The sequence below is a fragment of the Aspergillus glaucus genome (assembly GCF_001890805.1).
Source record: "Aspergillus glaucus CBS 516.65 unplaced genomic scaffold ASPGLscaffold_13, whole genome shotgun sequence".
NCBI lineage: Eukaryota > Fungi > Ascomycota > Eurotiomycetes > Eurotiales > Aspergillaceae > Aspergillus > Aspergillus glaucus.
Genome location: NW_019170465.1, coordinates 58,683 through 74,221, shown reverse-complemented (window position 1 = coordinate 74,221; position 15,539 = coordinate 58,683). Strand labels below are relative to the sequence as shown.

Sequence of the window (15,539 nt, the reverse complement as noted above, 5' to 3'; positions counted from 1 at the left end):
AATTTTCCACCTTTGAGCCCCATCATAATTGTCACTGGAGAATCAACCATCAGTCCATCCTCCCACCACGCCAGTACTGTAATTTGGAACATGTACGCACTCCTTGTATAATCGCAGTTTTTGTGCGATAAAGACAGTCCATCCCGTGCAGACAACACTTTCTCCCACCTACAGTGGCTGTTAGGGCTGGTCCATTTCCCTTTTTGAGCTGAACTGCATCACCGTCTCCCAGTTTGAGCACTTCTTCCGCTGAAGAGGGTACGACAATGCCTCATCCATGTATAAACTTGTGAGTCCTATGTCAGCAAACATCCACTCCTCTGGGCATACCATTTCATGCCACACCTAGATGGCAAATGCCGAGCAAGAACCGCCATGTGTACGCGTGTGAGCGAATGGCTGTTGGGATATAGCTAAGCTCAAACAATCTTGAGCTGGGCGTAGTCATGCCCACTATAAACTGGGCTTCTTTGATTGCATATGTGTTTTTTATTTCCAAGATGGCGAATATTTGGGGCGTTTCCACATATCCTGTAATGAATGACAAAACGGGTGTCTTTGTATCGGAATTTCGCTTTTGCAAGATATTCTTTCGACACCGGGGTAAGAATAAAGAATGGAGGCTTGCTTTAGGGCCGTAATATATATCGCGTAAATAGAGTTGCTTTTAAGTCTTTGGATGAGACCGAATTTCGTGAAAAAGAAAAACAAGGCAATGGTATAACAGAAATTTAATGACCATGTGATCCGTTCTGTTGTCCGGCTTTCGATGGAGGGATTGGGAGGCTATGTCAGTCACTGGTGCCGTATGGGACACGAGAAAGTGAATAGATCAACAGGAAGGAGATAAAATGGCAAGACAATTGATAGGATTAAGTACTTATACCAACGAAACTGATAATTAGACACAGTCAGGCACCGTTGTAGCTAGTGGACTACAGCAATAACCACAACATCCTCGCCATCCCATCTCATCCTTCATCTCAATATACCACTGGTTCTTGAACGGAAAGTTCTTGATCTCCGGAGGCTGTGCAGCTTCAACCCACAACTCCCAGTTCGAGATCACCTCTTCGCATATCTGCGCGTAATATTGGATGTTAATCCCTGGGAGACGAAGCTTTTTCAGATCAATGTAGAGATTCAGAAACACGAATAATCTCAGGGGACTGAAGAATTTTGTCCGCACACAGAAAGGTGACTCCATATCGTGCGTCGAAAGCCCGCATCTCGCGGCAAAATTTGATTAGGTTTACTGCGGCTAGTTTCCTGATTGTGCTGATATCTGCTTCAACGTATGCGCGTGCCTCGTGCGCCGGCAACTTGTTGGCTGCGTGTACAGGCACAGATGCACTTCTGGTGGAATTCTCTGTGCCCTATATGGTTGGAATAGATGCCTGAGTAGCTATCTTTCTTTGGAATTGAAGAGCCGCGATGCCTTGGGTGTTTTTCCGGATTTGACGGTCTTGAGCTTCTAGGGTTTGCTTCGTAGCCCGGATTTCCGTGGCCAGTGACTCTAGTGAGCCTTTCATGTCGCTTTGGATATGTTCTTCTTTGTAGATCATGTTGTTACTGACTTGTGTGCTTCTAATACCACCGATATTGGCTTAGAATACGTTGCAGCCTTGCCATTCTGCCATGATGAGTTTTATACTTGATCTCCTGGTTCCCAAAATAGTCCCACTTTATTGGTGCTATTGCTTGAAGAGAAGGAATAACAGTAGTCAGGACGCAACTGGTTTTGATCAACAAGATTCCCTGTACTGCCTAGTTATGAGACAACGCTATCATCCACACATTGTGATACCACATGTCCTCTACCATCCAAACCACGACCAGAGCGACTTCCGAACTGAATCACCGTCGGTCTGATAATCAGCCCAAGTATCACGTAGCAATTGAATTACGTTGTCCAAATCAACAAGACTCTGGGAACCTGCTTCCATCAAGGTCCTTTGTCCCAAGGCATCATCTAATGGCGTACGCCCTCCGTAATCTTGGATGTGACACTCTGCGCCATTTTCGAGCAGCAACCGAGCGGTGGTCACATTTCCTGCTGTAACAGCAGAGTGCAAAGCAGTTCGGCCGCCCTTATCAGTAATGTTAATCAACTCAGGACACTGCTCGACTGCCATTGAAAACAGAGCCCCCTCATGCTTATTCCGCGCCATACAGTGTAGTGACGTCTGTCCTAAGGAATCTCTTCTGTTCGAAGTGGATGCTAGGATCAATTTGGTAGTATTCTGATGACCCCCTTGAAATGCAAGTTTGAGAGCAGTATTGTCCAGACGATTTTCCATAGAGCTATCGATATGCATATCCAAGAGTAGTTGTGTGACTTCTTGATTTCCTCGTCCAGCCGCAAGATGTAGGAATTCGCTTTGGCCGCTGTCTGTCGCTGTGGCGTCGGTCCCTTTATCCAAAAGGACCTTAAAAATATCCCCAGACCCATTCTCTGCCGCATGATGAAGAGCTGTTTTGCTCTGTCCATCTCTCTGAGAAATATCAGCACCATGCTCAAGGAGCATCTGGATCATTGACATGTCTCTTCCTCTTGCTGCATGGTGAAGAGCTGTCTCACCATGATTATCTTTCCAAGAGATATCAGCACCGTTCTGGAGGAGTGTCTGAGTTATGGATACATATCTTCCCCTTGCTGCATGATGGAGAGCTGTTCGGTCGTGTTTATCTCCATCAGAGATATTAGCGCCATGTTCGAGCAGTGCCTGAACTATAGACAAGTCCCTTCCACTTGCTGCATAGTGAAGCGCTGTTTCACCATGCTTATCTTTCTGAGAGGTATCTGCACCACCTTCAAGCAGTGTTTGAACTATGAATATATCCCTTCCTCTTGCTGCGTAATGGAGAGCTGTTTCACCGTGGTTATCTTTTTGGGAGATATCAGCACCATGTTCGAGCAGGGTTTGAATTATGGATGTATCTCTCTCCCTGACTGCATAGTGGAGAGCTGTCCTACCATAAATGTCTGTTTGACAGACATCAGCTCTATTTTCAAGTAGCATGAGTATTATCAACATGTCTTTCCCCTTTACTGCGTAGTGCAGAGCTGTTTCACCATAGCCACCCCCAAGGAAAATATCGACTCCGTTTTCAAGCAGTGCCTGAATTATTGATGTATACCTCCCTCGTACGGCGTAGTGAAGGTCCAGTCCACTATAGCCGTCTTTCTCATGAACATCCGCTACCCCCTTTAGGGGCATCTTGGCTGCCACGCCGTTCTCGGGCCTAATAGCCAAGCGTAGGAAGATACGCATACTGAAAATGTCGACATTCACGAAGTGATGGAACAGCATGTCACGAATGTTTGCTTCTTGAAGCTGTGAGGCCCAGAAGATTGCTGTGGTCGTGTCGTGCCGGCCTATCAAATTCCAAAAAGCGTCTTCGTCGCCGGCATTAAAAGCATCCAGAATAGCCGGAGCTTCCATGGCCAAAAGCAAATTCTTGAATTCGGATAACGGGTGCTGCCTTGCCCAAACAGGAGCGAGGTACAAATCCCCACGGAGCCTCGATCTTAACTTCCCATTTTTTCCGTAACAGAGGCATAAATCGTAGAGTGAAGCCAATGTGCTCTGATGGGTGTCGCCCGCTGAAGCCACGTTGTATCTCCAGATAGTCTCCCTATAAGCCTCTTCCTTGTCTGATCGATGGTGTTGCTTGTAATACGTGGCAAGAGCTTGCGAATGTTGTAGGGTCTCTACATCGTTGGGCCCAAACAGATTAAGTGTTTCGTCATAACGCATTCGAAGTTCCCATTCTTCGTTATCGATCTCTGATGTTCCATTTGACTCTGTAGGAACAGCCTTGGTAGACCTTTGCGTCGCAATGGCTCGTTGAAAATTCCTTTCACGTCGTGCATATGTTTCGCGAGCTTCACGAAGTGAAGCAGCAACGCGAACCATAATCTCATCTTTCTCACGAAGCACAGACTTACAGCGGTTGAACACTGACATATATTTTTCGATCGCATCGTCCAGGTTTCCCAACCTGGCATCGACATCTGCCGCGTCTAGGAGCTCAGCCAGCTCCACCTGATTCCTAGGCCACCGTTCGCCTTCTGAGATAAACCGGTACTGAAGAGAAGTTTCCCAAAGATCCTTAGCTTTCTGCAGCTCTCCCTTAAAGCGGCATGTCCTCGCAAATAGCGGTGCCACAGCGCCACAGAGCATGAAATATCTGCCATCTGGTGGTTGTATTGTTTCTCGTGGGATGTTTGACAGAAAATTGTTAAGAACACTGTATAACCTTCCTATATGCTTTCTCATAACCGCATCATTGAAGGCTTTATTGCTGTTGTGCAATGCTCGTCCAGTGAGTATAAATGCAGCGGCCACGTTCTCCAGAGTGTCTTCCCTGGACATTTTGAATCGGATAAAGGATCGAACCAGGTCATGGATGATGAAGGTATCAATATTCGCATCGGATGAATTGCGACTAAGCTTGATAAAGCCAGAGCTCTCGAGCTCCCCAAGCGCAAATGCGAAATCAGTCGTCTCAGACCGCAGGCGTTCCAACCAGGTTAGTACGCTACATGATGGGGTGTTTGATATATCCGAGGGCAGCGTGATCGATTTTTCAGAACACCCAGTCTGGGCTGAGCCATTAGGTCCAGAAAGGACAGAGAATTGTATCTGGCCTGGCCCAAGGAAAGCGGCCAGATTAAGAAGCCTGACTGAATCCAGACTTCGTTGGCTCAATGCATCGTATAACATGTCAAAAGCTGTCCAGAGGGTACGCCCCTTCTCATACGATCCAACGTATCTTCTGACGGGAGTTTTCAACGCTTTGTCCAGAAATCGGATCTGAAACTGTTGGTTGTAATCGCTCATGGAGATTAGCCCATACGACAGGAAAGAGCCAGCTTGTTCAAGGGCAAGAGGCACCCCATCGAGTTTACGAGAGATTGCCTTGCCTATCACTCTGACTAAACCCACATCAGCACGAGTCAATTGAACAAATCATTATGAAGAGATATACCAGAGGGATCTGAGGACCGAATGCCCGCACATTTTAGAAGAATCTCAGAGCCCGTATGTTCATCAACGCCTTGTAGTTGAATTTCAAGAAATCCCAGTCGCGATTGCAGATCAGATGCGGTGGTTATCAATAGGAGGTGGCCATGATCACAAGAGGGTAAATACTTTCTAATATCAAGACCGTCGCATCCACTCATATCATCGAAGCTTGGTATTCCGTCGAACACCATAATCCATGAGCGATTCGTATCTTGCTCTAGCCACTCAACCACCCTGTCAACAGCTGGGCGCTCATTTCTAGAGTCTGGTCGTATTTGTGAAGAGATTCGTTCAAACGATTCATCAATCATAGCGGTAGACGAGCTATCAATCCATAAAATAGACTGATACGATTCCTGCTCAGTGGTGATGTAATGAATTGCCAACTGCGTCTTGCCATATCCACTGAGACCCCAGACCACGACAGCTTTCTGACCTGGCTTGGGTGAATTGAAGTATTGCCGAGTTTTAACAAGCTCTATCTGTCGCCCAAAGAACTTTGTCTTGAGGATCGGGACTTTTGTCCGAATTTTCTCTGTTGAGTTTTGCCGTTGAGAACCACCGGTACTGGGGATGGAGAATTGCAAAAGCTCTTTTGCATATGCAGCCGCAGTCGCTGCTGCATAGTTTTGCCATTGCTTATTCTTGTGGGAATCTGAATAGTCACAGATCCCTCGAATGACTAAACAGGGGAAATGGTCCATCAGCCCTGCGGCTTCCATCTCATAGCATAGGACTCCCAGCTCTCTTGCTAGCCGATCGCGTGTTGATGCATCCTTCATCACCTGGTTTGCGGAGGCGATGAGACCGTAATGAATGCGTGGTTCTGTGGATTGCCTTGGGGAGCGAGTCATTATCTTGCTACAGTTACATCCACAGCAAGAAGCATTGGATCCTTGGTGACGGTGCGGCGTTTTAAAAAGAATGTCTTGGTCCTGCCCAGGATAGATGAACGATGATCTCATGCAAGGATATGCCTCTGCGGCCATTTGTAGATGAGAGGTGATGTGATTTTCGCCCATAATATGGTTCGCCTGAAGATCAGAAATCGCTGTTAGGAGAGCTTCGGGCGGTTTGTTCAAGGTCCCAGTTCGATGGAACGCCCCGTCTGCCAGGGTCTTTCCATAATCGTATTGTACCACTCCCCCGAAGCGATCAGTCGGCTTGCTAACTACAACATCTCCCAGGCGAATATCGACTGAATCGTTCGGTGCGCCGCCACCAATCCCTACCATCAGCCCGAAATTGATAGAGGGGAACGTAGATCGCATCTGCTGAGCTGCCACCGCAACAGAGGTGTGACCGTACACACCAGAGGGGAGACAGGCAATAACAATATTGTGGTTTGCTATTTTCCCAAGCCGGTAAGTATTGTGGTCACTCTTGGGCACTGGGAGTGAGGTGTGAACTTCATTCAGCATCGCCTTTGCAGTCGCCATCTCAAGTGGCAAGGCGCTAATCCAGCCGACTGTGTAATCATGGTGCTTCAGCTTCCGTGATGATGACATACCTTAGGCGCTATGAATGTAGAAACCAAGAGATTGATGCTGTTATAATAATAAGAGTATTCCTGATAGAATTTTGGGGGGGAAAGAAAACGAGGCTGAGCTTCTTGGCAAGGCTTGATGATCAGTTATCTCCTTATACAGGATGTGCTATGTCCTACATGCCAACTAGTTATAGCTGTCTTCTTTGCAACAAAGCTCTCTCCAAATTGGACTTATACTTGTCAATAAGCTGTGATAATATGGTTGACTGCTCCTTCTATGACACTATTGGCCGGTCGGCCAGCTCACTGAATCCTGGCCGAAGTGAGCACTTGCGGAGATCTTTCGAATGGGATAGACTGGTAATATAGTTGGGAAACCCCAGAGACTACGATGGATAAAAATTGAGACTCAGCATGATGATACAGCCTCAGGTGAATAGACAGAGAAAGGATGGGGATAAAAGGTTGGTTGACGGACCAGAAAATATACACGGGGTGCCCTAAGTTTTCCCCTTTAAAACAATGATTTCACAATAATCTTGGTCTTTGCTGATTCCACTTAAACATAACGAGCTTGGAAGTCCCAGTTGCACACTGCAAACGGCAGTCCATTGAACAATCATTAATATTCGGTATACTTCATAGATATATATACAAAGTCTTTGCCACCTTGATGTATGTCGAGTCTTCCGTCACGAAGCGAGGTCGTTATCAGCAGCATTTGTATTAATTTTAGCCTTTTCTAGGCTATACTACTGCAGCAATGTCCGTAAAAGCAACTCATCGACGGGGATGGGACAGCTGTCAGCCTCACTTTGCCGCCGACGATCTCACACAGCAGCCAATCTAATTTGTTCTTCCTGCAGAGCCTTAACCTCGACTACCGTCACTGGTCTCGATATATTATGGCGAAGTCGTTGGGCAAACGAGACTGTGTAAAGTCCTGGACGAGTACATCGGGCAAAATTACAGCCTCGTCTTTATATAGTACTCGACTTTCGGCGTTCTCTCAATAAATGTGACTATATCCTGTGCTATTCCCATTGTCAATCTTTCTTGAAAAATTTTCAGTGCATTTGATCCTCAACAATGGATCCAGAGTCAAGTCCGGATCCAGTTGAAAAGGAACCCAACTCCGACAGATCCAGTCATCTCGCATATTCTCACCATGCCAATTCAGACGAAGAAGGTCTTATGAAGCAAATATAAGACAGAATTCATGATTTAGACCATAATGAATTACTTCATTTGAGGGATCTTCTGAGCGGAACTCTCAATAAGATTGAGTTCCGTCTTCTGGAGACATCTGAGAGCGTGCCATTACTGCCCACAGCAGCGGCATCGAAATCATCCTCAAAATTGTATCGCTGCCTGCTGTATGGGCAGGGTGCTGAGTATGCCTATTGGACAAAGGACACATTCAAACAACATGTGGAAAACGAACATGTTCCCCGATATGAAATTTATTGCCCGAAGTGCACATACATAACTAATCGGAAGGATATATACCTAGATCATCTACGGCAGCATGATTTAGAGTCTGGGAAATTAAGGGTGCGTCCTTTATCAACGCCATCCCGCTGCTGGCTATGCTCCAAAAAAAGTGACATCCTGGAACGAATTTTTCCATTGTATGGCAAACCATTGCTGTTTTCATACCTCGGACTACGCTTCCGGTGATGATTCGGGTTCGGACTCCGGAACTGTTGTTGTCGGCTCCCAATTTCTGGATAAGGATACATTTAGCACTGCAACTGCAAATTCTCTCGATTCACTGCAAGATAGACGTGCCGACGACGACTGTGAGCAAAACAACTATAGTGAACAGACGAATTATATAACAACAAATCCAACAGATGTCAACGCAGATGATTATGCCTTGCCATTTTTGGATACCACCCGCTTCAAGGCGGACCTCCATGATCCACAAAGTGCAGACGCGCCCTCGACCGGCGAAGCAGCAAGCTTTTCATCAACACCCATAAATACCACGAGGCTCGAGTATGGGGCAGTCGGACAGGTTGGTGAAGTGGGGCGGGAGAGGCAGCTGAAATTACAACATCAGTCAGTGAAGCAGTACCGGCAGCGACAGCAGGAAGTGGAGAAAAGAGAGTATCTTCGTCACCAAGAGCATCATCGAGTACATCGACAGCCTGGGGTGGAAGCCTCGATAGATTCAGGGGCTGACCAGGACGATGGCTTGGAATTCTTACTGAATCCCGCTAAATACTATGGAAAGCTGGAGGAGCTTGAGGTGGACACTGCTCTTGAATGTGGTATTGATCGAATTTTTTACCACCCGCCTGGCGAACCAGAACCCTACTCCACCATATCCGAGTGTATCCAAGCACTTTCGAGATGCGTCGATGCGTTCCTCAATCTTCAAAAAGAGGGTTTCTGTGAGCGCGTGTTCACAATTCTGGCGGAAGATCCTTCTAGGCAAGATGTCGCAAAAGCCGTTCATGTGTCATTGGAGAACATAAAAACATTAGTCGTCTCGCTTTGTGCTCCGGAAATGTCAGAATGGGACGTTATAGTCTCTGCGCATGTTCTGTCTCTCATATGGAAAGCTCCAACGTCGCCAGAAAGACGAGGATAAAAGATCAGTGCCACAATTAGCACCCCGTGAGTTGTTGCCGTCCCTCAGGTTTCTATGCAAAGTGTTATCAGTTGGTCTCGTATCGTTCGCCGGTTCACATGTTTGTCGTTTCGACATCAACCTTCGCGACGAATCAGTGGAAACGATTCCGGTCGGATTCGGTCTTAAATTCACTCTGCGAAAACTGGCGTGCCTCGACGAGTTTATCGGTGGACCTGCATGGATTCTGGGGAAGCATGACTCGACAGCGTCACCAGAAACTGGCATTAAAGTCTCTCTCACCGTTCAGGATTTCCAACAGCTCTGGGGACCAATATGGCTGCTTGGTGGGATTCCATTCGAAGCCCCGGTTATAAAGACAGAAAGGGGCTTTATTATTCCCCTATCTGACCAACATCAGAATGACATACAACATCGTGACCTGCCATACGAGGTCGTGTGTCACTGGACCAAACAACCACCCTAGTTTTTAACTTTAAATGAGCGCCAGCAAAATCTCCTATTGAGCACTAGCACGCGGATATTGATTGGAACCACTAGCGATGCGGGAAATTTTGGATTCGCCGTCAATGATGAGTGCCGAAGCCAGATTGATTCAATACAGCAACGTATTGCCGGTCAGCTCGAGTTCCCAGGGGCATGCAAAGCTCATTACGTTCGCGATGGCTGGACGATGAACTTTAGTGGCGGTCAGTACGTCACGGGAGGAATTTCCAGGAGTTGGAAAAGAATGCCAGCACGAACGTACAAGAGCGCATTTATTGAGTATTGCACCAAGCCAGATGCCGAGGTGACACCGCTCTTAAAGCTCCAGATTGGCCTTGAAATCAGTGCGTGTACTTGGAACGCCCGACGAATCTCCCTCTGGGATGCGCTTTGTCTATCACAGACGAAACGCGCGAATGCAAAAGCTAGTATGGCTACTTCGCCGACATCATGCGAGCACAGTATTGCTGATTGTATCAGCTCCTGCTGGGACAAAGAAAACAATTCCAGGGGCGAAAGAGCGAATGCCTTTGGAGACGGGCCCATAGATCAGCAGGTATTGAGCGACTACGATGCCTGGCGCAGAATAACCAAGTCCATCCTAGCGCTTCAACACACTGGAATCGACCATAAAGGAAGCTTGCAGGCCTGGTGGCCATTTATCAACACTCCACAGACCTACCGCATGACACCGAATGAAGTCAATAACTGGTTTCGCGTCGTCGAAGATTCCCCGATAACGGCGACCTTTGCCGTCATCAGCAAACGCTGCTTGGAGCTTCGAGAGCAGGGGATTGCCCGACAATACTCAACGCCATGCAGAAACGGTCATGTTCGATTTGCACAGACCGGCCTATTGACTCGAATCATGCTAGATCCTCTTCTTCTGTCTGCACGTAACGGCAAAAAGAAGCAGCGAGATGACCTGCCAGCAGAAGAGGAAACGGTTGGTCTGGTCCAGGGTACCAAGGTGGTCGTGGGCGAAGCTCATCTGACCGTTGAGAGTGGATCTAAAGGGGATCAAAGGGCTGTGATCGCATCAGTCAGTACAAATCCCGTGTATAAATTGGGAGCTCGAGTTCGACTATTAGCGGAAGGGAAGATTCTCAGGGCCCGGGAGCAAGTGAACGATGAAATCACGACAGGGGCATCATTTCCGGTGATCGTTTATTAGGAATGAGGACAGTTAGTTATCAGTTTAGATAGATGGATACCATAGAATATTAAGGGGAGTTCCCCAAAGAGGTTACAACAGCCACATAACACCAGCCACATCTCAATGCGGAAGTGGCGCTTGTCCACATACATTATAGTTTTGAACATGATTATTGGCTGCCCCTGATTCAGTATCACAATTGTTACTGGCTAGTAGAGTGGATCAACGTGCTAGTGTGGTACAGCATGATTGGCGGGCATAATTAGCACGGGGGTTCCAGAAAGCGGGTAGAAGCCCTTTCAGTTGGAGTCTCCGTTTTCGGGGGACAATACGAGTATTTGAATAGGGACGGTATTGACTGTACTTCTACGATATCTTGATGTAGTTCTTCAAGGAACACATAGTAAATATGCATTGGTACAAGGTAGGAGAGCATACGAATACATAGTGCGTACTATCGTGGCGGCATGTCAATTCGATGACAGGAATCCACCTGCAGTCCCGGCCTTGGCTTCGTGTTCATCTCCTGATTGTGTCAGCGCTCTGCCCCCTCTTCCTCTTTCATCTTTCTCTAACATTCATTCTTCGTGGACCATTGTTATTCTATCCCTATCCCCAATGTGAATCATTATCCTACTCCGTCTCCTTTCTATATATACTGCGCGACATGAACCATGCCTTCCGATGCAGCACATGACTCCTTCGAGCGCGAAGATGCCCCGTTCTTGCAGTCCTCCGAGGGTGACAGCTCCCCGATCTCGCCCCTCGACGAACCGAAACACCACCATGAATCGGAGGCGAGAGATCCAGCGTCGCGGAAGCTCCGGCTGCGGTTACTCCTTACCCTCTTCGTCGTTGTGCTCGCCGTGGAAATGGGGTTGAATATGGCCGACAGCCCTATGGTTCGGATCTACGAGTCGATTACCTGTCGCCATTATTATGCCCAGCATGATTCGTCGCAGATTGGTGCGGATGGCCAGGTTGAGGAGGAGCTGTGTAAGGTGAAGGACATACAAACCGAGTTGGCCGCTGTGAAAGGGTATATGGAATTCTTTGATGGGTTGTTGAGTATGGTTATCCCTGGCGGCATACCGGCTGTGCCCTGATTGCTTACATGCTGGCAATAGGCGTCTTCCTTGCAATTCCTTACGGTCTGCTCGCGGATAGGTACGGACGAAGATGGGCCATCTGCCTCAGTGTCCCCGGCTTTGTCCTGAACTCCGCCATAATCACGGTCGTGCTGTGGTTCTCTAATATCTTCCCTCTGCGCGCGGTATGGCTGTCGTCTCTGGCGTGGTTGTGCGGTGGTGGTCCTGTCGTTGCGTTCGCGATTATTTGGACGATAATGTCGGACGTGACGACGGAAGATGAGCGGTATGTCTTTGTCACCAACTGAAGACTGTGACGCGTGTCTGACTTTAAGCAGAGCTTCGATTTTCTTCAAATTCGCAATCGTCACCATGGGCGGCGAACTCATCTCCAACGCTCTTGGTTCGTGGTTAATGACCATGAATCCTTGGATTCCAATGCTCCTCGGTTTCACGCTGGCCTTTTTAGGCATGCTTTTTGTATTGACACTCCCAGAGACCATGCCTGTGTCGCCCCCGAAGGCCAATCAGCCGGAAATGACAACTGTGGAGATGGGTCATTTGAATGTTAGCCGCAGAGAGGGTTACAAGGATGACAGCGAGGATGAGCATGCGTTCACAGAGAAGACCGCAACGACTTCCAGCAGCCGATCTCTCTTTTTCACTCTCTATACCAGATGTCGAAACTACTTCGCACCTTACACCTTCATATTCCGCAACAAGCAGATCCTTCTTCTTCTCGCAGCCTTCTTGGTCTACCGCCTCAGTCGAAGTTCCTCATGGTTCCTTGTCCAGTATATTTCCACCCGATACTCTTGGTCCTTGGCAGAGGCCAACTTTCTCATGTCCCTCCGACCTTGTCTCACCATTCCGCTCTTCCTCTTCATCCTCCCTGGCATCTCCAAATATGTCCTCCGAAATTTCCGCACCTCTCAGAAGAACCTCTACCTCGCCCGTGCCAGCGTTCTTACCCTGTCCATAGGCACATTAGGCGTTGGCCTTTCCCCAAACGTCACCTCATTCATTCTAAGTATGACCGTCCAGGCCTCTGGGGCAGGATTCCTCTTCCTCACGCGAGCACTACTCACAGTGCTAGTGAGACGAGAAGAGACTGCGCGGTTGTTTACGATCATGGAGCTGCTACAGTCCGTGGGCAATGTGATTGCCAGTTTATCTATTACAAAAGTTTTCCAGATCGGCTTGGAGTTGGGTGGTGCTTGGATTGGACTTGCTTGGATGATGACAAGCACGGCGTTCGCTCTGGTGGGCGTGTCGATTTGGATGTTCCGGTTGCCTCCTGTGACCAAGGCGAGAGAGGAACAAGCTGAAAGGGAAGTGTAAATATTATCTCTCTTTATTTCCTATCCGTATATAGGCGCATTGGGTTGTTGATATCTGTACATATATTTCTTCCGGTATATATTATGGGAAATTGGACCTTCCTTGGTACATGGCCATTGGAGCGTGCATGTTATCGGAGCAGCAGCAATTTACTGCACAACATGGAATACTGGAATAGTTATATCATGTTTCACAAGGCTTGACACTGGCAGTGACTATTAACACACTGAAGACTGGACTTGTCGGAGGGTGAGATGGTAAAGGGAGGCCTAGTTGGGTATATTATGCCTTAGGTATCAAATTTGGGGATATGGCATCCTCAGGCATCAACACGTCGTTCTCCGATTGGCGGGGTCCAGCACGACTCCAAGTGTTCACATGCGGGCATGTTCTTCGCTTCGGCTTCATGATTGACGCTCTGAATGTGCGATGATTTTCTAGAATTTTAACCTTATTCCTTTCTCATCCCTGCCTCTTTGCTCCCAGCTACTACTAAATCTAATCTTCGCGCGCATACCGTTGAGTCGAGTCAAGCTTACACCCGACGTCACTGACATGGAGAAGTTCTCCCAATTCCGGGATCGAGGTACATTCTCTTTACTCGAACACTCACACCGGAGAATAAACTAACCATACGCTTATTAGGATCCGGTATCGCGCCATTCCTCCCGATTCCCGCCCAACCGTCGGGTTACCAGCTCCCTCTGCGCGTGTTCCTGTTCTTCTTCCGCCTCCCGCTCTTCATCTTTGTGTGCTTTACCTACTTTGCCATTTTGCAATGGTTTCCGATCGGGTCGCTGGGGAAGAAGGCTTCGCTATGGTGTATTCTGGGGGTGCCGAGTATATGGTGGATTGATCTTCAGATTGATGGGGTGCGAAAAGGGTGTGTTGCTACTTCCCGGGGTTTGTTTATTTGGGTCAGAAGCTGACGAGATTGGAAAAGGTCGCTCTCAAGACAGCAACAGGCTCGTCTCCCCGGTCCAGGATCAATTATCGCTTCGTCCTTTACCTCTCCCATCGACGCCGTATACCTAGCCGCCATCTTCGATCCTATTTTCACCGCGTCATACCCCAACACCCGCCAGGTCGAGCACATCTCCCTCCTACAAGCGATTCTGCGCGCGTTCGCACAGCCCCGCGTCAGTCCCTCCCCCAGGACACGGATGGTCGATGTCTCGACACTTTTGAAGAAATACCCCAACCGACCGATCGTGATGTTCCCCGAATGCACGACCACAAACAGCCGTGGTATCCTACCTCTTAGCCATTCGCTACTGGGTGCGCCCCCACAGACGAAGATCTTCCCGGTGAGCTTGCGTTACACACCTGTGGATGTTGTCACACCGCTGCCGGGGACGTATCTGAGCTTCCTGTGGACGTTGTTGAGTGGGCCAACTCACTGTATACGTGTTCGCGTTGCCGAGTCGGTGGTTAGTGGAGCTGGAGCGGGTATGAGCCAGGTTAGCAAGGACCTGAAGCATGAAAGTGTTGAGAGTTTCGAAGCTGCGATTACACCAGCTGAGAAGGGATTGTTGGATAATGTGGGTGAAGCGCTGGCTCGACTGGGTCGGGTTAAGCGTGTTGGATTGGGAGTGAAGGAGAAGCAGGACTTTGTACGGATGTGGACTAAGACGCGACGGACGTGGTAGTACCACTTATGGACTCGTATAGACGGATCAAGATCTGGTTTCTTGTATATTATCTTGCTTCAACATGGGCAATGGGGTCCGTGTCCATTTTCCATGGAATGCCACAAACTCACTTGAATCGATTACGGGTACTTTATGATCTCATCGGCCAGTGAATCTCGTCCAGCTCTGCCAGCTCAATGCTTCTTGATACTCCAGAGCGACAATAAGTACCGAGGCTACTCGATATGGACAGATCATCTGTGGATACTCAATCGATCACCGATCCATTGACCATTCCTTCGAATTCACCCCTACCGGGTGTCTTATCTGCGGCCCAAATATGCAAAGTATGCGCAAGTACACATCAGGTTCGACTATGTAGCTCCGTGCAGAATATGTTGCCCATGCGTGATGCACGGAGCAAGAGTTTATGAAAATACAGGGTTTAGGATCCGCCGAAGATCAGATCTACTGTCCCTGATTGGAAGGCAATTTGCCGTGTTGGTGCATGGATTGAATCATTGAATATGCCGGTGTCCGATAGTATGGGTGACAACTTGCTTCTTTTTTCTTCATTGTAAACATGTTTGTTGTTCTGTTCTCCGGACACCTAGCAGCATCTCTCCCTCGCCCATGAAGGGAACAGAAGGAACAGAAGATAGCAACGGAGGATATTTGCAATGGCATTAATGACGGATTCTGGTAACGTTGCAAAT

The 15,539-nt window shown here is 48.1% G+C and overlaps 5 protein-coding genes across 5 annotated transcripts; 2 read left to right on the top strand and 3 right to left on the bottom strand.

Moving 5' to 3' along the window:
• Positions 1 to 1,771: 1,771 nt before the first annotated feature.
• Positions 1,772 to 2,441, bottom strand: ASPGLDRAFT_48285 (ankyrin repeat domain-containing protein). The gene has a single exon (XM_022546867.1). It carries the CDS (start codon positions 2,316 to 2,318, stop codon positions 1,818 to 1,820), a length of 501 nt encoding a protein of 166 aa, XP_022399655.1. The 5' UTR covers positions 2,319 to 2,441; the 3' UTR covers positions 1,772 to 1,817.
• Positions 2,442 to 2,756: 315 nt separating this feature from the next.
• ASPGLDRAFT_92846 (ankyrin repeat domain-containing protein) lies at positions 2,757 to 2,933 on the bottom strand (the record flags this gene model as incomplete). The annotated part of the gene is made up of 1 exon (XM_022550526.1): positions 2,757 to 2,933. A coding segment is annotated over one exon (177 nt), but the record flags the coding sequence as incomplete, so codon positions are not given.
• A 1,407-nt stretch (positions 2,934 to 4,340) lies between these two features.
• ASPGLDRAFT_128400 (uncharacterized protein) lies at positions 4,341 to 6,541 on the bottom strand (the record flags this gene model as incomplete). The annotated part of the gene is made up of 2 exons (XM_022540797.1): positions 4,341 to 4,936; positions 4,996 to 6,541. Coding segments are annotated over 2 exons (2,142 nt in total), but the record flags the coding sequence as incomplete, so codon positions are not given.
• A 2,142-nt stretch (positions 6,542 to 8,683) lies between these two features.
• Positions 8,684 to 10,781, top strand: ASPGLDRAFT_128724 (uncharacterized protein; the record flags this gene model as incomplete). Its single annotated transcript, XM_022540825.1, has 3 exons — positions 8,684 to 9,016; positions 9,060 to 9,470; positions 9,606 to 10,781. Coding segments are annotated over 3 exons (1,920 nt in total), but the record flags the coding sequence as incomplete, so codon positions are not given.
• Positions 10,782 to 11,229: 448 nt separating this feature from the next.
• Positions 11,230 to 15,159, top strand: ASPGLDRAFT_82996 (uncharacterized protein). Its single transcript, XM_022550197.1, has 8 exons — positions 11,230 to 11,831; positions 11,891 to 12,137; positions 12,190 to 13,188; positions 13,425 to 13,441; positions 13,486 to 13,616; positions 13,679 to 13,778; positions 13,838 to 14,075; positions 14,136 to 15,159. Exons 1-8 carry the CDS (start codon positions 11,438 to 11,440, stop codon positions 14,839 to 14,841), a joined length of 2,832 nt encoding a protein of 943 aa, XP_022399651.1. The 5' UTR covers positions 11,230 to 11,437; the 3' UTR covers positions 14,842 to 15,159.
• Positions 15,160 to 15,539: the final 380 nt, after the last annotated feature.